General features: G+C 36.5%; 1 protein-coding gene across 2 annotated transcripts in view; it reads right to left on the bottom strand.

The window, feature by feature from the left end:
• Positions 1–26,194, bottom strand: part of LOC128663451 (uncharacterized) — a 189,973-nt gene that overhangs the window by 79,148 nt on the left and 84,631 nt on the right. For both annotated transcript variants that reach the window (XM_053717782.1, XM_053717783.1), the window contains exon 6: positions 6,643–6,810. In XM_053717782.1, the coding sequence (XP_053573757.1) occupies positions 6,643–6,810 (168 nt within the window). The remainder of the gene's footprint in view (positions 1–6,642; positions 6,811–26,194) is intronic.

The following is a 26,194-nucleotide window of genomic DNA, read 5'->3' as shown; positions in this document are numbered from 1 at the left end:
TGTAATAGTTCAGAGTTTTCAAGCACCAGGGTAATCCCTAGTATTGGGCAGCAAATATGCAGGTGTGCAAGCAATCCAAGACTAGCACCTTAGCCTTCAATAATTTTAAATCCAAATAAATGGGGATAGCAACACCACCATTAATAAAATAAAAAAGCCATCATAGCACACTGATGACAACGTTTTGGATTAACATCCTTAGTCATGTCTATTTCACACACACAATTAAAAATAGCCTTATAAAGGCTTGCAACCACCCCCACATTACTACTACCAATTAACCCCTTCATTCTAAAGTACAATTCTCAGTGAAATTACTGCCCCACCTAGTGGTTGCCTAGTATTTTAATTTATCTTATTTGACCAGTTTTCCTTACTTACTTTCCTTATTATGGGTTTTCACCTGGTGGAAACCCATGATATAAACATATTAGAACAATTTAAAGGCAAACATTCCAGTCAATCTCCCTGTTTAGCCCACCTAGAAGCATAGTCCCCAAATTATATATCCAATAAAGCTCTCTATATTATAGGGTTTTAACCCTATTACCACACCTTCTTGGAATTTTTATCTGCTCTAACACTTGAAATCTAAGTTGATTAATTTGGTGACCTGTTTTAATAAAGTGATTTGAGACTGGTGCCTCTTAATCACCTGTCCTTATATTGCTTTTATGCTGATGTATTCGTTTGCGGACCCTACGTGTGGTCTCGCCAACGTACCCCAAACCACATGGACACTTAATTAAATAGACCGCAAAATTTGTATTGCATGTAAAATGTCCCTTTAACTTATATTGTTTACCCGTGCGTGGATGGGTACAGATAGAAACCTTAATAATGCTATTGCAATTTTGGCAGCCTAGACAGGGAAAGCATCCAAAATTTCTTTCTCCAATAAAACTTTGATTTAGAACCTTTTTAGGGCCTACATCTGCCCTAACCAGTGTATCCTTCAAATTATTTCCTCTCCTGAAGGCAGACATAGGAGAATTTTTTAACTCACTCACATCCGGATTTGAAACCTTTAACTCATGCCAATGCCTCCGTAAGATTTTCTGTACATGATTGCTCCAAGGGGAGTACTCATTAACAAAAATCATCCTAGGTGTTTTCACCACTCTATTTTTCTCTCTCAACAGAGCAGCCCTAGGAATTTCTAATGTAGCTTGTATTTCTCTTTTGATAAGATCAACAGGATACCCCCCGTGTATGAAATGTTCGCCCATCTCAGAGAGTCTCTCCTTGATCACACTTTCATCAGAGACAATTCGTCTCACTCTCATGAGTTGACTCTTGGGCAAACCCTTCACCAGAGCTGGAGGATGTGCACTAGAGAAATGCAACAAATTTTTGCAATCCATATCTTTTTTGTACAGGTCCACAGCCAACACATTACCCTGTTTATATATTGTGGTGTCAAGAAAATCTATCCTCTCCTCACTTATATTCAATTTAAATTTTATATGCTGTGTGGCAATGTTAAGATCCTTAACAGAATCCTCCAGGGTTCCAATTTCGCCCAACCATACGCCAAAAATATAGTCTATATAACGCCACCAGGTGGCGCCATACAGAAGAAACAATGGATGATCATAAACAAAATACTACTCAAATGTTTTCATAAATATATTGGCGTAGGTTGGGGCGACATTGGAACCCATAACACTACCCTTGAGCTGCAAATAGAACTGGTCCTGGAATAAAAAATAATTACATCTCAAGATTTAGAATAAATTCTCGCTGTTCCTTATTGATATTCATACTCTGTGTAAAGCATCTACCTACAGCACCCAATCCTGCCTCATGGGTAATAGATGTATATAAACTAGTTACATCCAGGCTATACAAAATGCTTTTATTCCCTTCCAATGTCAAACCCTGTACTTTATTCACAAAGTCGCCTGTATCTCTAATAAATGAGGTAGAATTGACAAATGGTCTCAATACTTTATCCAAATAAATGGACACCTTAGATAAAACAGAGCCAACCCCTGCCACAATTGGCTGGCTAGGTGGTTTTTCCCTGTCCTTATGTACCTTCGGAAGTGTATAAAATACTGGTACAATATCTTCAGTTTCTAAAAGGAATTTGAGAACATTATTATCAATTAACCCATGTCTGTGTGCCTGTTTGACACATGCCTCAATTTCCATTTTAACTTTTATAGTTGGGTTATTTGATAATAGTTGATATACATCACCATCAGCAAGTTGATTCTCAATCTCTTTAACATAGTAATCTTTTTCCAAAATTACAAGGGCTCCTCCCTTATCCTTAAAAATAAGCTGTCTCTTTTCTTGCAAGTTTTTAATTGCACCCCTATCCTCTTTACTAAAGTTGTTAACCATATTATTGCTCTTTGGAGGGCATCTACCCATTTTTTTATACAGCTCACTCATGTCATGTTCAACCAATTGGATAAACGTATTAACACTAGTGATGTCGCGAATAGTTCGCCGGCGAATAGTTCCCGGCGAACATAGCATGTTCGCATTCGCCGCAGCGGGCGAACATATGCGATGTTCGATCCGCCCCCTATTCTTCATCATTGAGTAGACTTTGACCCTGTATCTCACAGTCTGCAGACACATTCCAGCCAATCAGCAGCAGACCCTCCCTCCCAGACCCTCCCAGCTCCTGGACAGCAGCCATTTTAGATTCATTTGGAAGCTGCATTGTTAGTGAGAGGAGGGACAGTGTAGCTGCTGGTGATTTAATAGGGACATTTATAGTTAGGCTAGTGTATTCAGTGTCCACTACAGTCCTGAAGGACTCATCTGATCTCTGCTGTAAGCACAGCACCCCAAAAAGCCCTTTTTAGGGCTAGAACATCAGTCTGCTTTTTTTTTTTTTCCTGTGTAATCTAATTGCAGTTGCCTGCCTGCCAGCGTGTGTGTCAGGCTCACAGCGTATACTGTGCCCACTTGCCTAGTGCCACCACTCATATATGGTGTAACAGTAGTGTAGATTTAAAAAAAACAACACTTTTTTGACTGTGTTAAATAATAGCAGTCAGTTTCCTTCACACGTGTGCGTTTCAGGGCCTGCCTGCCAGGGCACAGTGTCACCCCAGTGCAACTCATATCTGGTGTAACAGTAGTGTAGATTTAAAAAAACAAACACTTTTTTGACTGTGTTAAATAATAGCAGTCAGTTTCCTTCACACGTGTGCGTTTCAGGGCCTGCCTGCCAGGGCACAGGGTCACCCCAGTGCAACTCATATCTTTTAGGGCTAGAACATAATTTTTTTTTTTTCCCTGTGTAATCTAATTGCAGTTGCCTGCCTGCCAATCCACTTGCCCAGTGCCACCACTCATATCTGGTGTAACAGTAGTGTAAATTAAAAAAAAAAAACTTTTTTGACTGTGAAACATCAGTCTGCTTGTGTAATCTAATTGCAGTTGCCTGCCTGCCAGCTTGTGTGCCAGGCCCACTTGCCCAGTGCCACCACTCATATCTGCTGTAACAGTAGTGTAAATTTAAAAAAAAAAACTTTTTTGACTGTGAAACATCAGTCTGCTAGTGTAATCTAATTGCAGTTGCCTGCCTGCCTGCCTGCCAGCTTGTGTGCCAGGCCCACCACTCATATCTGGTGTAACAGTAGTGTAAATTAAAAAAAAAAAAACTTTTTTGACTGGGAAACATCAGTCTGCTTGTGTAATCTAATTTCAGTTGCCTGCCTGCCAGTGCGTGTGCCAGACCCACTTCCCCAGTGCCACCACTCATATCTGGTATAACAGTAGTGTAAATTAAAAAAAACAAAAAACTTTTTTGAATGTGAAACATCAATCTGCTAGTGTAATCTAATTGCAGATGCCTGCCTGCCAGCGTGTGTGCCAGGCCCACTTGCCCAGTGCCACCACTCATATCTGGTATAACAGTAGTGTAAATTTAAAAAAAAAAAAACTTTTTTGACTGTGAAACATCAGTCTGCTTGTGTAATCTAATTGCAGTTGCCTGCCTGCCAGCGTGTGTGCCAGGCTCACAGCATATACTGTGCCCACTTGCCCAGTGCCACCACTCATATCTGATGTAACAGTAGTGTAAATTTAAAAACAAAAAACTTTTTGGACTGTGAAACATCAGTCTGCTTTTTTGCGTCAGGCTCACAGCGTATACTGTGCCCACTTGCCCACTGCCACCACTCATATCTTGTTTAATAGTAGTGTAAGTGTACATTTAAAAACAAAAAAAACTTTTTGGACTGTGAAACATCAGTCTGCATTTTTGTGTCAGGCTCACAGCTTATACTGGGCCCACTTGCCCAGTGCCACCACTCATATCTTGTTTAATAGTAGTGTAAGTGTACATTTAAAAAAAAAAAAAAAAAAAAACTTTTTTGACTGTGAAACATCAGTCTGCTTGTGTAATCTAATTGCAGTTGCCTGCCTGCCAACTTGTGTGCCAGGCCCACTTGCCCAGTGCCACCACTCATATCTGCTGTAACAGTAGTGTAAATTTAAAAAAAAAAAAACTTTTTTGACTGTGAAACATCAGTCTGCTAGTGTAATCTAATTGCAGTTGCCTGCCAGCTTGTGTGCCAGGCCCACTTGCCCAGTGCCACCACTCATATCTGGAGTAACAGTAGTGTAAATTTTAAAAAAAACTTTTTTGACTGTGAAACATCAGTCTGCTTGTGTAATCTAATTGCAGTTGCCTGCCTGCCAGTGTGTGTGCCAGACCCACTTCCCCAGTGCCACCACTCATATCTGGTATAACAGTAGTGTAAATTAAAAAAAACAAAAAACTTTTTTGAATGTGACACATCAATCTGCTAGTGTAATCTAATTGCAGATGCCTGCCTGCCTGCCAGCGTGTGTGCCAGGCCCACTTGCCCAGTGCCACCACTCATATCTGGTGTAACAGTAGTGTAAATTTAAAAAAAAAAAAACTTTTTTGACTGTGAAACATCAGTCTGCTTGTGTAATCTAATTGCAGTTGCCTGCCTGCCAGCGTGTGTGCCAGGCTTTACTTGTTGTGGTGTAAATTTACTTTTATTCCTCAGACCCAAGTATTGCAAATCAAGCCTATTTTGTGCATAAGTACTAGACTCCCCCTTCAAAATATTCATCAAACATGAAAAATGACTTTTTAATTTTAAGACCCTAAAAAACCCATGTAAGTCTTTTTGCAGTCCAAAAATATCAACCCGCTGTTGTTGTGGGCAAAAAGAAAGTCCCTTGTTGAGTGCCCTTTGTTCCTCGAGTGAAAGTAATACAGTACTTAAGTTCAATATTATTGGCTGTACTTGCTTCGGGTCATTACCAGCTTTGCCTCTGCCCCTCTGTTGATTCCGACCCCTTGTACCTCTTCTTGTGCCGCCTGCCACCCCGCCTGTGTCGTTGCCTCCATCTTGGTTGGAGTCCCCCGACCTTGAATCTTATGTGTGGCTCCATGAGCCCGGATGGTGATGGCATCCTCCACGTCTGGAACTGTAAGTGGAGCCCTTGGTGTTACCGATCCGGTCCCCCATCCATCGATACACATTTCCGGAAGAATAGTCATTTTCATCCCTGCTGAATTTGTTCTTTTTACGCTCCTGTATTTCTTTTTTTAATTCAGCAATTTGTTGATCCACTGTGATCCACTGTGTATATTTCTGCATATCACCTGGGCACAGACTACCCTGCAGTTCCTGTTTCAATACATCCAATTGGAGCCTCTGTTTATCCAGCTCCTGCTGTAGACACTCAACAGTAAGAACCATAATGTCAAATGAGCATTTGTTTAAGATCTTTTCAAATTTTTGACAGTACTCATTATCTCTCATCAGGGTAGGGTATACATTCATGCGCAATCCCCTAGGGATGCGTTTTACTCTATAATATTCTGCAAGAGTGACGGCATGAAAACACAAACCCACAACTTGTAATTTAGCTGATTCATCTTTAGGTTTATTTAGAGGGCATATTATGCATTTTTGTAGTTTTATTTGTGGCTTTAGTACATACTGTAGTAAAAGGAGATTTGTAAAGCCCAAGAGTATAGTGCACTGTTTTTTGCATTTCTAGACCTATGTCAAAGCCAATTCACTGAGTAAAAGCAAAACATTTGAAAACAAATATTAACCCCTTCACCCTTTCACTCTAAATCAACAGCTTCTGTCATTATGCTGATCCTTCGAAAAATGTTTTACTCCAAAGCTTATGTGGTTTCCTGTGTATATTTGTTTGTGCTCATTTGTCTATGTAGATGTTTGTTTGTCTGCATGTTGATATTTTTGGTTGCCGGGGTTTGTGCATGTGGATGCCTATGGGTGCCTGTGTGTTTATATGCATGTGGATGTCATTGGGTACACGTGTATGTTCATGTGTTGTGTATGTGGGTGCCTTAAAAGTTGCTTCATTCAAAACCAAATGAGAAAAAAGACTGTGCACATTTTGAATTTCACCCTGGGAGTCAGATTCTGAAGAAATTGCCTTGTCTGTGTGGAAATATAACTACTGTTATTTTTATTTCCACTAGATGTGCTCCAAAATCCCTTTGCCTTCATTGCTTTGGGCTAATAACACATATAAATGAAGGAAATTATTGCATCTTCATTCTTTTTTAAAAGGTTACATTAAACATACCTCAAGAGGTTTAAATATTTGATCATGTTATTATATTGGAAATTAAATCGATTACTTGAACCTTACCTTTATTAGTACTCTCATAATTGTTCAATGATATTGCAAATATGTTGTCCTGCCATGTCATAAACCATTTGCTTGCACTGTCATGAATTGTCACAATTTGGCTGTACCAAAGTGTACACCCACTTATCTTCAAATGTACTGCTGTGTCAATGATTAGATATGTATAACCTGAAACGAAAATATGCTGGTCAGTTTACCTTAGTTTAAGCTTGTAAAACAGTGTTTATAGTATTGTTTTCTAAGGGTAAAGAGAACATTTTACATGGCTTGTGGACCACTTGATTACTTTAAAGGAACATGAAACCCAATTATTTTTCTTTCATGATTTAGATAGAGCATGCAATTTTAAACAACTTTCTAATTTACTTCTATTATCTAATTTGCTTCATTCTCTTGATATCCTTTGCTGAAAAGCATACCATAATGTTATTAACTCCTAATCTGCCGCCCCCGATATTGCCGCCACCTAAATAAAGCTATTAACCCCTATTCCGCCGCTCCCAATATCGCCGCCACTATACTAAAGTTATTAACCCCTATTCCCCTGTACCCCAACATCGCCCACACTATAATAAATCTATTAACCCCTAATCCGCCGCTCCCTGACATCGCTGCAACTAAATAAAGCTATTAACCCCTAAACCTCTGGCCTCCCACATCACTACCACTAAATAAATATATTAACCCCTAAACTGCCAGCCCCCCACATCACAAAAATATAAATTAAACTATTAACCCCTACACCTACCCCTAAACCTAACCCTAAATCTAAACCTAACCCTAACCCTAATACCCCCAAACTTTAACATAATTAAAATAGAGCTAAATTAAAGTTAAATTTCTTAACTAAATAATACCTATTTAAAACTAAATACATACTTACCTGCAAAATAAAACCTAAGCAAGCTACAATATAACTAATGGTTATATTGTAGCTAGCTTAGGTTTTAATTTTATTTCACAGGTAAGTTTATATTTATTTTAACAAGGTAGACTAGTTAGTAAATAGTAATTAACTATTTACTAACTACCTAGTTAAAATAAATACAAACTTACCTGTGAAATAAATCCTAAGATACCTTACACTAAAACCTAAAATTACAAAAAAAAATTAAAAAAAACTAAAATCACAAAAAATAAAAAAGGGCCTTTTAGGGGCCCTTAAAAGGGCCTTTTGTAGGGCATTGCCCTAAAGTTAACAGCTCTTTTGCTACAAAACACAAGCACCTCCTAACAGTAAACAAAAACCCACCCCCAAACCCACAAAATAAAAATAAAGTAAAACCTAATCTACCCATTGCCCTGAAAAAGGCATTTGTATGGGCATTGCCCTTAAAAGGACATTTAGCTCTTTTGCTGCCCAAGCCCTAATCTAAAAATAAAAACCCACCCCAAAATAAAAAAACTAATCTAGAATAAACTACCAATAGCCCTTAAAAGGGCCATTTGTAGGGCATTGCCCTAAAGATATCAGCTCTTTTTCTGAATTTTCTTTTTTACAAACACCCACTAACATTACAAACTCCCACCCTCCCAAACCCACAAAATAAAAAAAAAATATCTAAAAAACCTAAGCTACCCATTGGCCTGAAAAGGGCATTTGGATGGGCATTGCCCTTAAAAGGGCATTTAGTTCTTTTACATGCCCAACCCTAATATAAAGTAAAAACCTACACAAAAAAACCTTAAAAAACTATCACTAACCCCCGAAGATCCACAGTTTTTGATATCCAGCTTGAACGATCTTCATCCAGGTGGCGAGAAGTCTTCATCCAGACGGCCTCTTCAATCTTCCTCCCGGCGGCGAAGTAGTCCTCATCCAGGTGGCAAGAAGTCTTCATCCAGGTGGCCTATTTAATCTTCATCCAGGTGGCCTCTTCTATCTTTATCCCGGCTGCGTGGAGCGGATCCATCCTGAAGACATCCAGCTTGGAGCATCCTCTTCATACGGTCGCCACCGTACACTGAATCTTCAATGTAAGGTACGCGATTCAAGATGGCATCCCTTGCATTCCTATTGGCTGAAAAATTGGAATCAGCCAATAGGATTTAAGCAGCTCTCATTTTATTTGTAATGCTCATAGGATAGTCCCCTATCAGACCGAACTCAGCCAGTAGTCTTGTTATCCCGGCGTCGAGCCGGAAAGATAGGGAATATCACAGAGCAGTAAAAGCTAGTAAAATGAGGAAGGCAGCACTCACCACAGGCAGGGCAGTCCCCAGCAGCAAGGGCAGAGTGGTCCAAGGTTAACAATTGGAAAGATATAGAGGGCGCTAAAAGAGCTTAAACACTGAGGTCAAATTAATAAGATAGCCGTTCTAGAAACAGAGTACGTTATTTATAGCTACGATATACTTAAATTAATTTTCCAACCTTGTGGTCTTAATATAATATAAATAACAATCTTACTTTGCTTTGATTACGGAAACATTGAAACATTAAACACTACAATTAGCGTTTCTATACAGAGTCTTTTACAGTCAAATGAGATCTCATCAAAATTAGGTTATATTAATTTGATACTTCCCTAAAAACAAACAAAATTTAAATTAAATTCTCTTTGTTAATACCACCTTAAATTGCTGAGTTAAAAGTCCGTTAATATGTGTATGTACTCCAAAAGCTATCCGAGTATTTTGTACATAGCTTATTCCTTTGAACACTAGAATTAGCGTTTCTATACAGAGTCTTTTACAGTCAAATGAGATCTCATCAAAATTAGGTTATATTAATTCGATACTGCCAGACTTGATGTTGCACTCTCAGATGCTTATATTGTCAGTCTTGTTATTGAGAATATTTCACAAATAGAGTTATCCGACTTTTAGCTCTAGCTTTTAACTCTAATGTTTTCTAGTGTTTTTTGTCTGGTTAGACTGACTCTGTGTCTGGTTTGTAGCAGTAAACTGTAGTCGAGTGTATTACTCTTACGTGATTCAGTTTTTCGATAGTCTGTGAGAACATACGTTCAAAAGCAGTGACAGTGTAGATATTTCAGTTTACGGGTCTTTTTGTCAACCTAACTCACCGCCTCGAGTAGTTGCCTAACTTCTATTGGGGTTCTTCTTACCACTTCTGCGGCTTGAGTTCCCGTTCGATTTTCGGTGTCTTGTCTCCTTAGCGGCATGTGAGTAGGGAATCTCCTTGTTGTTTCCGTGTAAGTCACGTGACCCGTAAGCCTCTCTGTGATAGGTTGCTGCTCGTCACTCTTTGCCGTCTTACTCTTTTTTCTCTTTTTCTTCATTCTTGGATCCGTTATGATGTTAAACAAGTACTTCTTATTGAACCAGGCACCTCAGTCAATCTATTTGACGCATTTCGCCCTATATTGGGCTTTATCAAGGATAAAATTGATTGGGATACCGGTTCTTTTTAAAGGTGTAACCTCATTTCCATTGGTTCTTGACTTTAAGGTGGTATATCTCTATTACCTATGGCTCAATTCTTAAGGTGGTATTTATTTCGATAGTGCTTTATTTTATCAACCATAAGCCCTTATTGTGATTATTCAAATGAATAAAAATAATAATAATTATAATTATAAAAAATGATGAAAAATGAATGAAAAGGTATAATAATAATAATAAAAGTGATAATAATAATAAAGTTAACATAAAATAAAAAATAAAAAAAATAAAAAAAAAAAAAATATATATATATATATATATATATACATATTCGGTGTAAAGATCATATATGATATACAGTGAAATAATTCTAATTTAGACTAGTGCTCACATTTTAATAAAATTATGATATGTAGTGTTACTTTTAAATTATTACTCAAATTAGAAAGGGATGATATCTATCCTTCTGGTTATCTATCTAGGTGGTCCCTTTTACTTATTTATAGAAATAGACTGAGATCTATCTCAGAATTTAATCCTCTAGGTTTCAGAGTTTTCATTTTATAAATTAGTTCCGCTTCTTTATGTAAGTGCTTCTGTTCAAAATCTTCTCCTCTCCAAATTGGCTTCACTTTACATACTCCCCAATATCTAAAATCTTTTTCTCTATTTTGATGGACCTCTCTACAATGTTTGTAAATATTTAAAATGTTTCCTGATACAACAGAGGTGTTCTCTAATCCTATCCTTGAGGGGTCTGGTGGTCTCTCCTAAGTACTGACATTTGCAGCTACACTCTAACACATATATAACACCTTTATCGGTGCATCTAATGATGTCCTTAATCTCAATTTTTTCTTTTGTTTGTAAAGATACCAATTCTTTAGTTTTAACTCCATGTTGACATGCCTTACAAGTTAGACATGGGTAGAACCCATTTAGCTTATGACCTTGTATATCCACAGTTTCTTTATTCCTTTCTCTATATGGTTTAAATTCACTGGGAGCTAATATGTTTTTAAAATTTTTATTTTTTCTGTATATTATCCTTGGTATCCTTATCTCCTATAATTGGGTCTCTTTGGACTAGATACCAGTGTTTTAAGAGTATTTTTTCCATTATCTTGAAATCATTGATATAGGTGGTTACAAAAGGGGTTTCTATATTTGTTTTCTCAATATCTAAAGTTTGATTAATTCTATTACTACCTGAAAGTAATTCTTCCCTACTTTTATATCTTGCCTTATCTATAGCATTCTGTATTAGATCTTTTTTGTACCCTCTCTCATTAAATTTTTGTTCTAAAATTTGTATCTGGTTTTCAAAATCTACTATATTCATATTCGTACAGTTTTTTCTGATACGTAATGTCTGTCCCAATGTAATATTATTTTTCCATTTTTGTAGATGGCAGCTGTTCGCGTGTATATAGTTATTACTGTCTACTTTTTTAAAATGGGTACAAGTTTCAATACCTTTTTCAGTTACTGTTATTTCTAAATCTAAAAATATAATCTTTTCTTGGCTTACTATATAGGTGAACTGTAAACCTCTGTTATTTACATTTATAGATCTAATGAAGTCTTCTAGTTTTTCCTTTTCTCCTCTCCAAATAATGAGAATATCATCAATGTATCTGTTAAAAGAGACCAGGTTCTTCCCAAGTTCGCTATTTTGTAGAAACTCTTGTTCCCATTTACCCATGTATAAATTTGCGTAACTTGGGGCAAACCTGGTCCCCATAGCTGTACCCTTTAGCTGGTTATAAAATGTATCACCAAAAGAAAAATAATGTGATGTAGAATGAAATTTATACTGTCTATTAAGAATTGTTGATGTTCTTGATGTATGTTCTTGCCTTTATTTAAGAAATATTATATTGCTTCAACCCCTAAGTTATGTGGTATATTTGTATATATTGATGTGTCACCAAAATATTTCAAAATAGAGGAAATACTTATAATATGAATAGAAAAGAACAAGAAAAATAGAGACATTATTATCAAACCAGCCGACAAAGGGGGAAGGGTTGTAATTATGGACACAAATGCATATGTCAATTAAGCTCATAGATTGCTAGATGATACAACTACTTATGAAAAATTAAAACACAACCCCACAGAAAAATATAAAAAAGAGATTACTAATACTTGTAGAAGATGCAAAACAAAAAGGAGTATTAAAAGAAAAAGAATATCAATATTTAATAACAGCAAAACCTAGAATCCAAATAATTATTTTCTTCCAAAGATTCACAAATCCCTCACAAACCCCCCAGGACAGCCGATAATTTCAGGCATTCAATCAATCACAGCAAATTTATCAAAATATGTAGATCAATTCCTATGACCATATGTTAAAACCTTACCCTCCTATCTACGAGATTCAACCTGTGTAATAAAATTACTTGAGAATATCAATATGAATCAAATATGTATTTGGTGACAAGGGATGTCACATCACTATATAATAATATACCACATAACTTAGGGGTTGAAGCAATAGAATATTTCTTAAATAAAGACAAGAACATACATCAAAAACAACAACAATTCATAATAGACAGTATAAAATTCATTCTACATCACAATTACTTTTCTTTTGGTGATACATTTTATAACCAGATAAAGGGTACAGCTATGGGGACCAGGTTCAACCCAAGTTACGCAAATTTATACATGGGTAAATGGGAACAAGAGTTTCTACAAAATAGCAAACTTGTGGAGAACCTGGTCTCTTAACAGATACATTGATGATATTCTCATTATTTGGAGAGGAGAAAAGGAAAAACTAGAAGACTTCATGAGATCTATGAATGTAAATAACAGAGGTTTACTGTTCACCTATATAGTAAGCCAAGAAAAGATTATATTTTTAGATTTAGAAATAACAGTAACTGAAAAAGGTATTGAAACTTGTACCCATTGGGACAGACATTACGTATCAGAAAAAAACTGTACAAATATAGTAGATTTTGAAAACTAGATACAAATTTTAGAACAAAAATTTAATGAGAGGGGGTACAAAAAAGATCTAATACAGAATGCTATAGCTAAGGCAAGAGATAAAAGTAGGGAAGATTTACTTTCAGGTAGTAATAGAATTAATCAAACTTTAGATATTGAGAAAACAAATATAGAAACCCCTTTTGTAACCACCTATAACAATGATTTCAAGATAATGTAAAAAAATACTCTTAAAACACTGGAATCTAGTTCAAAGAGACCCAATTATAGGCGATAAGGTTACCCCTGTACCAAGGATAATATACAGAAAAAAATAAAAATTTAAAAAACATATTAGCTCGCAGTGAATTTAAACCATATAGAGAAAAGAATAAAGAAACTGTGGATATAAAAGGTCATAAGCTAAATGGGTTCTAACCATGTCTAACTTGTAAGGCTTGTCAACATGGAGTTAAAACTAAAGAATTGGTATCTTTCCAGACAAAAGAAAAAATTGAGATTAAGGACATCATTAGATGCACTGATAAGAGAACACCTCTGTTGTATCAGGAAAAGGTAACCTAGATACATATTTACAAACATTTTAGAGAGGTCCATCAAAATAGAGAAAAATATTTGAGATATTGGGGAGTATGTAAAGTGAAGCCAAATTGGAGAGGAGGAGATTTTGAACAGAAGCTCTTACATAAAGAAGCGGAACTAATTTAAAAAATGAAAACTCTGAAACCTAGAGGCTTAAATTCTGAGATAGATCTGAGTCCATTTCTATAATTAAGTAAAAGGGACCACCTAGATAGATAACGAGAAGGATAGATATCATCCCTTTCTAATTTGAGTAATAATTTAAAAGTAACACTACATATCATAATTTTATTAAAATGTGAGCACTAGTCTAAATTAGAATTATTTCACTGTATATCATATATGATGTTTACACCGAATATGTATGTGTTTATATATATATATATATATATTTTTTTTTTTTTTTTTTTATTTTAAATGTATAATTATTATCACTTTTATTATCATTTTTATTCATTTGAATAATCACAATAAGGGCTTATGGTTGATAAAATAAAGCACTATAGAAATAAATACTATCGTAAGAATTTAGCCATAGGTAATAGAGATATACCACCTTAAAGTCAAGAACCAATGGAAATGAAGTTACACCTTTAAAAAGAACCGGTATTCCAATCAATTTTATCCTTGATAAAGCCCAATATAGGGTGAAACGCGTCGAATAGATTGACTGAGGTGCCTGGTTCTATAACAAGTACTTGTTTAACATCATAACGGATCCAAGAACGAAGAAAAAGAGAAAAAAGAGTACGACGGCAAAGAGTGACGAGCAGCAACCTATCACAGAGAGGCTTATGGGTCACGTGACTTACACGGAAACAGCAAGGAGATTCCCTACTCACACGCCGCTAAGGAGACAAGACGCCAAAAATTGAAGGGGAACACAAGCCGCGGAAGTGGTGGTAAGAAGAACCCCAATAGTAAGGCAACTACTCGAGGTGGTGAGTTAGGTTGACAAAAAGACCTGTTCACTTAAATTGATTAAAGTACTTATTAAGTACAGGGAGTTTAAACTGAATAGGATCAAGAATGATCTAGAGGAGGTACTCCCTAAAATACAGGTGTTTAAAAATGAGGAGAAATGGGTGACTAGGAATAATAGTATTCAGAATAGGATAAAACAATTGGAAATAGACCTTAAGAGGAGTAAACAACAAAAATTAACCTGTGATATTCAAGATTTTAAGGAGGATAAGGTCTATAATTTTAGAAAAAAAGACAGAAAATATGCGTTTGATTAATAGAGGAAAAAATTCACAGGGAAATGTTTTTAAGAATTGGGCAGGAAATACTCAAATAAGTGCTAATTATCAATATGAAGATAATAAACAAGAAGGATCTATGAATAGAAATTGTACAGATTATAATAGCCAGAATAGAATAACTCTGAATATAAATAGGAATTATAATGATAATAACAACTATAATAGAACAGCCCCAAAGAGTGGGAATTATGGGAGACATTATAATCATAATTTTAATAAACAAAATACTGCCGGGTACCAAAATCAAAATTATACCAACCAAGGTCATTGGGAACAAGTCAAGGATAGAAGGGAAGAGAGGACTGAACCACAGAACTCTAGTAGGAGGGAATATTTTAGAGAAACAAATCCTAAAAGTCCAAAGATTAATACATCAAATAGATTCAAAGTTTTAAATCAGTTTCAAAATGAATCTAGTTGGTCCACCTTAGGGGCAAGACCGAAATCAGATTATCAAAATCATAATAATCATAGATCAGGAAATAATGAATGGAGAGCTAGTCAAAGACAGGAAGGTGATACTAGCAATCAAAATTATTATTTTTTAGGGAAAGGAACATCATCCCACAATCACATATTAGAACAGGAATCGAGACACATACATCAGGGAACTTGGGAGACCAGACAGAAATTAAACAAAAGATCTTTAGAACAAGGAGAGGAAAGATAGGAGGAGTCAGAGTCGCAACAGCCAAACAGAAGGCAGAGACGAGAGGAAGACAGGAACTAGAAATTTTTAATTTAGCGAATGTAGAGCTTGATGCAAATGATATCAGACTTTGAAGTAAAGGTTTGAATTTTTCACCAAAAACATTACCAAAATATTTTGAAGTTTTTATTGACATTCAAAAATTTGTGAGAAAATTAGTTTTAAAAAGATTTCACATGAAGAAAGAAGTTAATTCTAACCTAGATCCTAATAAGGATTATTTAGAAGGAAAATATATAGAAACATTAACTATATTGAAGTCTTTAGAGGATATAGGAGTTAAGGATCAGGATGTTAATGAAAGTATCAACACAATAGAAGAATTATTTAATATTTCAGTAGATGAGGAAGAGTAAAAAATATATCATAGTAATCTAAAAAGACCATCCATATTTTACCCAGTAGGTGCACAGGGGGATCAAATTCCAGTCTTTACTAAATAAGTGATGGAAGAGGTTTTCAATCTCTTCCATAAGAAAATAAATAATTTGATTATTAAATATAATGATAATCTAACATCCCAGGAGAGGAATTCACTAAAGAAATTAATGGATAACAAAAATATTATCTTTAGGGCAGCAGATAAGGGGGGTGGGATTGTTATACAAAAGAGGGAAGATTATCTAGCTGAAGCGTATAATTTGTTAAAAGATACAGATACTTATTGTATTATCAATGGGAATCCGACTAAACAATATCAAACTAAGCTTAATAAAATATTAGTGACAGCAAAAACTGAAGGAATTCTTAATAACGATGAGTTTAGGTATTTACAGGAAAATGAACCTAGGGTCCCAATATTCTATCACCTGCCGAAGGTGCATAAGAATATACAGAAGCCACCCGGAAGACCTATAATCTCAGGGATTGATTCCCTGAGTGATAAGGTCTCAAAGTATATTGACTTCTATCTGCAACCCATTGTTAAAGAGACTAGGTCATACATTAAGGATACTACGGAAACCATTAATATATTTGAGGGTCTATAGTGGAAAGAAAACTATTGCTGCGTAACCTGCGATGTGTCAGCCCTTTATACCTCAATCCCCCATGAAAAAGGACTAAGGGCCCTAGAGGTAGAATTATTGAATTGGAATTTCCAATTTGATCAATTGAACTTTATTCTTAAGTGTACAAAATTTATATTAGAGCATAATTATTTTATTTTTGAAGATGTTTTTTACAGGCAGGTGAAAGGAACGGCGATGGGGACCACATTTGCCCCATCGTATGCTAATATTTATATGCATAGGTTTGAAACAGAAAAGATTTGGAATAATAATCCATTTAAAACTAACATTGTAAAATACCATCGCTATATAGACGACGTGATCATCCTCTGGGATGGTGACGACTCTTCAGTTAGTAATTTTTTATTGTTTATGAATAATAATGATTTTAACTTAAGTTTTACGGGAAAACATTCTAGGTCGAAAATTGAATTTTTAGACCTTTGGCTGTATGTTGATGACAGTTCAAAAACAGCGGTCACTAATTTTAGGAAACAAACGGATAGGAACAGTTACATAGATAGTAGAAGTGTCCACCTTAAAAGATGGAAGGATAATGTGCCCTATGGACAATTTTTAAGATTGAGGCGCAACTGTTCCCATATTAATACCTTTGAAAAAGAAGCCAAAAATATGTCCTCTAAGTTTCTGGAAAAGGGTTATAATAGAAAAACAATAGCACATGCATATGATAGAGCATACAAAATAGATAGGGATCTCGTTTTAAAACCTAAAAATAAGGAGTAATTTCCAACTAATAATGATACTTTAAGGTTCATTACTACCTATAATGAGGGACATAAGATTATTAAAAATGTTAATAAAAATCATTGGGGGGTTTTAAAGACTGATCCTGTCCTTGCACTGATTTTAACAGAAGAGCCAATTTTTACTTTTAAAAAAGGAAGAAATTTAAAAAATCTTCTAGCTCCCAGTAAATTGAGGAGAATAGAAATAACTAAATCAATAAGAAGCAATTGGTTGAGTCTGAAACCATGTACATATAAGTGTGGCAAGAAGGTATGCAGTATGTGCAAACATATTAATAAGGAGACTAAATTTAAAGATAGTGAAGGTCTGTGGTCCTTTGATATTAAAAGTAGATGTACATGTGATACTACATATGTGGTATATCTTCTGACGTGTGGTTGTGACAAAATATATGTAGGGCGAACGAAAAGGAAGATTAGACGTAGATTTTCAGAGCACATATACAATATCAAAGAAAAAAGTGACAAACAGTGTGCCCCTACATTTTGCAGAATTTCATGGGGGGACCCTAGGTCTCTCAAAATACAGGTGATAGATTGGATATCGAATAGCTGTCATAATAGATTGATAAGTCTAAGAAAACAAGAAACCTTTTGGATTCAAAAACTTAAAAGCTTACATCCAAAAAGGATTAAATATAGATATTGACATAGCTGCTTTTATGTAGAAATAGAAGTTTTAGGGTCTTTTATGGCCCTTTTAATCGTTTATTTTTAGTCTTGTATATTGCTTTCCTCATTTCTCCTCAAGTTTAAATTTGACCCTGAGATATATTTTCTTTGATATTATCCCTGGTCTTAAATTTCTCCCTTCTTATTGTTGAGAAGAGAAGTAAATACGAATATGCATTTTTTTATATTATATAATGCTTGAATTATTTCTTTTCCCTGGGAGAAAGAAGATTTAATGAATTTAAAATCAAAATTTCTATGTACATATGTATTTATATCAATTTGCATATTTTTATCAATTTCTTAATTGTATATGCGGTATCAATTATTTTTGATTTTTAAAGGTGAAATATATTTATTATGCTCCATGTATTTATTATGCTCCATGTGGTTAAATTACTGTAGTTGTAATTCATTTTTGTTAGTTTGTATATTAATTATTTATTATTATCAATCTATTAGTGTGTGTATATGAAATAATATGGTGTTATTAACATTTATCTGTTTTTTTAAATATTTTCCTGTTTTTGGCAAGTGTTTATTTAGAGATATGGCTTTAGGACCCTGTGTGCATCATTTTGCGGTTAAACACAGAGGATACCAACCAATGGAAAAATATGTGAGGGTTTTTATTGAGGTGGACTCTGAATTCACGTATCAAGATACTTACTATCCTCCTTGAGAAAGCCTGCACGGTAGCAGATGAAACGCGTTGGGGTAATAACAGGTTAACTTTGGACTTCCAGAGGAGCCGTAGTCCTAGGACCAGGACGCTCTACTTTTTGGACATTCAGGGCCACCGTAGCCCTAAGAGCGAGTTTTCTCCCTATGTTGAAAGTTCCGGCGGACCTCTGAAAGGGAGTTCATACTATAGAAGAGGAAGCGGTTTGGAGTAGCTGAGTATTCCGAGTATTTGCTTTGGATGAGAGAAGCTGTGTTTTTATGTGCATTTATTGTGAATAAACATTGTAAGTGTAAACTTTTGAGCGCAGTTGCAATTGTGTGCTTTATTGCACTTGAGTCTTTTCCTTGCGCTTTTTTCTTTTAGAGTGAGAGGTGGTGAGTTAGGTAAACTGAAATATCTACACTGTCACTGCTTTTGACCGTATGTTCTCACAGACTATCGAAAAACTGAATCATGTAAGAGTAATACACTCGACTACAGTTTACTGCTACAAACCAGACACAGAGTCAGTCTAACCAGACAAACCACACTAGAAAACATTAGAGTTAAAAGCTAGAGCTAAAAGCAGGATAACTCTATTTGTGAAATATTCTCAATAACAAGACTGACAATATAAGCATCTGAAAGTGCAACATCAAGTCTGGCAGTTACAAAGTATCAAATTAATATAACCTAATTTTGATGAGATCTCATTTGACTGTAAAAGACTCTGTATAGAAACGCTAATTGTAGTGTTCAAAGGAATAAGCTACGGACAAAATACTCAGATAGCTTGTGGAGTACATACACATATTAACAGACTTTTAACTCAGCAATTTAAGGTGGCATTAATGAAGAGAATTTACTTTTAATTTTGTTTGTTTTTAGGGAGACGTCCCTTGTCAATACATATGCATATGTAAGAATTTTAGATGTTTTAGATCCCAATGTTTTAGGATTGTAATTTATCTGAACTGTGTCATATGAATACTGTCATTCATTTTTTCCATAATCAAAGCAAAGTAAGATTGTTATTTATATTATATTAAGACCATAAGGTTGGAAAATTAATTTAAGTATATCTTAGCTATAAATAATGTACTCTGTTTCTAGAAGGGCTATCCTATCAATTTGACCTCAGTGTTTAAGTTCTTTCCAATTGTTAACTTTAGTATATAGGAATTCTTAGAGGAGATTCCATTAGCGTGGCTTACACTCCCCTAGCACACCTTTATACACACCACCATCAGAGTGGTCCAAGGACAAACCACTAGAATGGTCAGGCAGGCAAGGTTTGGTAACAGCAAAACAGTCCATTGGCACACCACTAGAATGGACAGGCAGGCAGGATTTGGCAACAGTAAAGCAGTCCAAGGGCACACCACGAGAATGGTCAGGCAGGCAGGGTTCCGCAACCAAGAGGCAATCCAGAACAGCAGGGGTTAATCAGTGGAGCAGTCAATCCAGCAGTTTAGGAGTTAAGAAGCAGAGTAGTCAGACAGGCAGGGTTCAGCAGCAGTAATCAATTCAGCAATTTAGGGGTTAAGAGGCAGAGTAGTCAGACAGGCAGGGTTCAGCAGCAGTAATCAATCCAGCAATTTAGGGGTTAATAGGCAGTGTAGTTAGACAGGCAAGATTCAGTAGCAGTAATCAATCCAGCAATTTAGGGGTTAAGAGGCAAAGTAGTCAGACAGGCAGATTTCAGCAGAAGTATAACAATAAGGCAGTACTATCTATCACACCCAGGAGCACACAAAGTAACACCTATACTTGGGCAGTAATAGATCGTACAGGGATCACTTACATAGGTGTAGGATTCACGCCACAGCATGTGACCGGCATCAGAGAGGGAGAGGAGCGTGTGGTGGTGACATCAGCGCCGCACACATCCAGACCCCGACACAGCCCTAGGCAACAAGCAAGGAAGGAGATGCTGCGCCCCTAGCAACGGCTAGAACGGCACAGCGTGACATAGCCCCCCACTCAAGGTTTCCCTCTGAGAACCAGAGTCGGCTTCAAAGGATGAGCAGCATGGAATCTTGAGACCAATGATGGAGCATGCACATCACGGGCAGGAACCCATGAACAATCTGCCACTGAGTAACCATTCTAATGTATCAGATACTGCAGTTGTCTGCATCTGTATCTGGAGTCCAGGATCTTAGCTACTTCATATTCTGGGTCACCACGGACCAGGAGCAATGGAGGAGGGGCTTGGAGTCAGGTATATCTGTTCTTGATGTAAGGTTTGAGTAGTGAGATGTGGAAAACTGGGTGTATGCGTAGGGTTTTGGGCAAGGCCACTTTGTAGGCAACAGGAGACAGTCTTTTCAGGACCTTGTAAGGGCCGATAAATCTAGGCCCCCATTTGTGACAGGGTTGACGTAAACTAATGTGTCGAGTAGAGATCCAAACACGTTCACACAATGGGATGGCACGTACAGAAGCTCTATGATGGTCAGCTAACTTCTTATATCTAGAGACAGCTGAGCATAGCTGAGAGCGAATACGTTGCCAATGAGTGGTGAGTCTAGTGACGTGTCGGTCTGCAGCAGGAACCCCAGTGGACTGAGCAGAAAGAGGGAAGACACAAGGTTGATACCCTGCTGCAGCTTGAAATAAAGAACATTGAAGAGAAGAGTGCCAATGAGTGTTTCTTGCCAGCTCAGCTAGGGGTAACAAATCAGACCAGTTGGTATGGTGAGGGTTGACAAAGGCTCTAAGGTAGGTTTCAAGATCCTGGTTTGCTCTCTCAGTTAGTCCATTGGTTTGAGGATGGTAGCCAGAAGACAAAGAAACAGTGGTTCCAAGCAACTTACAAAAAGCTCTCCAAAAGTCAGAGATGAACTGTGGACCTCTGTCGGAAACAATACTTACAGGAATGTCATGAAGTCGTACCACATGCAAGAGAAATAGAGACGATAATTCTTGGGCAGAAGGCAGTTTGGTTAGGGGTAAAAAATGAGCCAATCTGGAAAAGCGATCCACCACAACCCAGATACCGGTATTGTGGTCAGAAGGAGGAAGGTCAACAATGAAATCCATAGTTATGTGTCCATGGTTGTTTGGGAATGGATAAGGGTGGAGCAAGCCAGGAGGCAAAGATCGGTTAGGTATGATGTGTTCAATAAGAGCTTCAGAAGAATCACTTGAGTGAGGGAACTGAAGGGAAAGGACGTCCGCCTTCTTGTTCTTGGTCCCAGGAAGATGAGTTTACAAAGTTAAAACGGGAAAAGAACAAGGCCCACCTGGCCTGTGGAGGATTGAGTCGATGAGCGGTCTCTAGATATGTCAGATTCTTGTGGTCAGTGAGAATCTGAATGGGATTGGTGGTGCCCTTTAACCAATGACGCCATTTGGTCAAAGCCATCTTAATGGCTAAGAGTTCACGATTACCCACATCGTAGTTCCTCTCAGCAGGAGTAAAGGGTTTAGAGAAAAAGGCTACAGGGTGTGACTTGGAAGTCACAGGATCTCTTTGGGTAAGAACTGCTCCAGCCCCTATCACAGAGGCATCAATCTCTAAAGTGAACTGTAGGTCAGGATCAGGATGGCGGAGCACAGGAGCTGAACAGAAAGCCTTTTTCAGACTAGAGAAGGCACTTATGGCTTCGGGAGACCAATGTTTACAGTCTTTGTTCCATTTTGTTAATTAAGTGAGAGGAGTGACTGTTTAAGAAAAATTCTTTATAAACTTGTGGTAATAATTGGAGAACCCCAAGAACCTCTGTAATTCCTTTAGAGAAGTAGGTTGAGGCCATTCCAGAACTGCGGTGAGTTTAGCAGGATCCATGGCAAAAACCCTCCTTCAAGATGACATAACCAAGGAATTGGATCTGAACTTGATCAAACTCACATTTTTCTAGCTTGGCTACCAAAGAATTGTCTCTGAGACATTGAAGTACCTGTCTCACATGTCTATGATGTTCCTTTAAAGTGGAAGAGAAAACAAGGATGTCATCCAGACAAACAATGACAGTGCAGTTGAGGAGGTCATGGAAGATATCGTTGACAAATGCCTGGAAGACTGCAGGGGCATTACACAGCCCAAAGGGCATTACAAGGTATTCGTAATGCCCAGATATTGTGTTGAAGGAGGTCTTCCATTCGTGGCCTGGAAAGATACGAATCAGATTGTTTGCCCCACGTAAGTCCAATTTGGTGAAAAAGCGAGCACCCTGGAGTGAGTCATACAGTTCGGTGATTAATGGTATGGGATAGCAATTCTTGATGGTTATGTTGTTCAAAGTCCTGTACTCGATGCAGGGTCTGAGCCCGCCATCCTTCTTACTTACGAAAAAGAAGCCTGCCCCAGCAGGAGATGAAGAAGGGTGAATGAAACCTTTATCAAACGAAAATTATCAATCCTTGGATTGATGGAGTGTACACCTATATAGCACTCATTCCCTAATTGATAGTGACAAAAATTGGACAAGAACTGTGTCTCCTTGGAGGAGAGTGTGCGTGGGGATGTTTATTAAAATATAACCTTTATTGGTAATCTTTTAAAAATATACGGCAACAAACACAATTGACATACAAACTTTATTAAAAACACAGGTTTGGGTCTTAATAGATTATTATCCGTTATTCACGGAGTACATTGCGTGGTTGTGTTGTGTTTCAGAAATTACTTGAGTTGGAGGTCAGGTTAATCCCAGTGATTATATAGTAATTTATTATACTTTGAGCTTATATTTGAGAAGGCTGTGGTATTGTGATATTTACTCTGTTGTTATATGAGTGATCTGTGACTCAACTTTCAAATCAAATTTTGATATTAAAGGTATTAGCGTAAATATTCCATGTTATCACCAATATTTATTATTAATGCTTGTAAAATTGCATTTCTTGTGTATCTTGGTGAGACACTGCTTAATTTCCTAGTAGTTGTCTTGTTATTTCAGTATGATATTGTGGGAAATATATGTATACTGCTGTTTTAAGTAGCCTCCTAACTATATAGATACTGAAAGTACTTGCTGTGTATAGTATAATAATTCTGGTCGGTAAGTTAATGTATTAACCCCTGTGATATCTTGGAATGTGTATTTATCAATACTTAAGTATGCACAAGCATTGTGCTTAAATCACAAGCATTGTGCTTGATATCTTAGATCGTATATTTATTAATACTTAAGTATGCACAAACATTGTGCTTGAGTCATTACACAGAAATTGTATTTTTTAAATTTCTTGGAATTTTTAAAGTTGATAGTGTGTACTATACTTGTTATAACAGTAGCATATTTGAATAATTTAGTAGCTCTATTGGATCTTAGCGTTAGGATCTTACGATGTAAGAGTTATAATATTCTTGTGAGTATGCTTTAATGTTACAAGAAAGTAGCTGTTCTGGTATGAAAATTATGCGCTTAGTATGTATCAACTATTACTAAGTGGTCTTGAATAATTAAAGCATGTTGTCCTCTTAGGCCTTAGGAGTTGTTAGCGCTAACAACTCCTAAGGCCTAAGAGGACAACATGCTTTAATTATTCAAGACCACTTAGTAATAGTTGATACATACTAAGCGCATAATTTTCATACCAGAACAGCTACTTTCTTGTAACATTAAAGCATACTCACAAGAATATTATAACTCTTACATCGTAAGATCCTAACGCTAAGATCCAATAGAGCTACTAAATTATTCAAATATGCTACTGTTATAACAAGTATAGTACACACTTGTTATAACAAGACCACTTAGTAATAGTTGATACATACTAAGCGCATAATTTTCATACCAGAACAGCTACTTTCTTGTAACATTAAAGCATACTCACAAGAATATTATAACTCTTACATCGTAAGATCCTAACGCTAAGATCCAATAGAGCTACTAAATTATTCAAATATGCTACTGTTATAACAAGTATAGTACACACTATCAACTTTAAAAATTCCAAGAAATTTAAAAAATACAATTTCTGTGTAATGACTCAAGCACAATGTTTGTGCATACTTAAGTATTAATAAATATACGATCTAAGATATCAAGCACAATGCTTGTGATTTAAGCACAATGCTTGTGCATACTTAAGTATTGATAAATACACATTCCAAGATATCACAGGGGTTAATACATTAACTTACCGACCAGAATTATTATACTATACACAGCAAGTACTTTCAGTATCTATATAGTTAGGAGGCTACTTAAAACAGCAGTATACATATATTTCCCACAATATCATACTGAAATAACAAGACAACTACTAGGAAATTAAGCAGTGTCTCACCAAGATACACAAGAAATGCAATTTTACAAGCATTAATAATAAATATTGGTGATAACATGGAATATTTACGCTAATACCTTTAATATCAAAATTTGATTTGAAAGTTGAGTCACAGATCACTCATATAACAACAGAGTAAATATCACAATACCACAGCCTTCTCAAATATAAGCTCAAAGTATAATAAATTACTATATAATCACTGGGATTAACCTGACCTCCAACTCAAGTAATTTCTGAAACACAACACAACCACGCAATGTACTCCGTGAATAACGGATAATAATCTATTAAGACCCAAACCTGTGTTTTTAATAAAGTTTGTATGTCAATTGTGTTTGTTGCCGTATATTTTTAAAAGATTACCAATAAAGGTTATATTTTAATAAACATCCCCACGCACACTCTCCTCCAAGGAGACACAGTTCTTGTCCAATTTTTGTCACTATCAATTAGGGAATGAGTGCTATATAGGTGTACACTCCATCAATCCAAGGATTGATAATTTTCGTTTGACAAAACAAGTACACAGCACCTCAGCCAATTTTTTAGGTAACACTACCAATCTGGTTGGATATTTATACCATATTAACAGAACCAGAAATCACTAGGCTACTCTAAGTTGTAAATTTAAGCAGTGCCATTAGTATCCCCCCTCTTTTTCCTTTGTTGAATGAAACCTTTAGCTAGGTTCTCTTGAATGTATTTCTCCATGGATTTGGTTTCAGCTTTGGAGAGTGGATACGTCCTCCCTTTAGGAAGTGGGGCTCCGGTGAAGAGGTCGATCTTGCAGTCATAAGGACGGTTGGGTGGCAGCACGTCGGCTGCTTTTTTCTCAAACACATCCGCAAGGTCTGTGTATACTGAAGGAAGGTTAGAAGGAGTCTGTATATTGGCTATGGGGATATGGGGCAGAGGAGTGACTTAAGCAAGGCAGGAGTGTAGAATTCTGTTCCAAAAGGGGAGAGACCCAGACTAGGGCCTTGTCTTTCAGTAAGGAAATGATAAAAGTGACCCTTAACTGGTGAGACTGAAAGGTGTGAGGATCATTGCGGAAGTGCAGCCTGCATTGGTTTAGAAAGCCCCTGCAATCAGTAGTACCTTCATACTTGTCAGGCAATGGTATCCGGGGTATACTTCCAGAAGCAGAGGAATAAATCACTGTACTAGGAGTAGGGGCTGGTGGTGAAACAACAGGAGTGGTATCCCTCACTGTAACTAGTAAGGAGAGCTGAGCGGTAATAGCCTCTAGCTTGGAATCCATATTCTGCAACTGTGTTGTTTGGGTTCCCAACATCTGTCCCTGAAGATAAACAGCTTGT

Source organism: Bombina bombina, chromosome 6, assembly GCF_027579735.1.
Source record: "Bombina bombina isolate aBomBom1 chromosome 6, aBomBom1.pri, whole genome shotgun sequence".
Taxonomy (NCBI): Eukaryota; Metazoa; Chordata; class Amphibia; order Anura; family Bombinatoridae; genus Bombina; species Bombina bombina.
The sequence above is the reverse complement of the archived record's forward strand: the minus strand, read 5'-3'. Positions and strand labels throughout refer to the sequence as shown.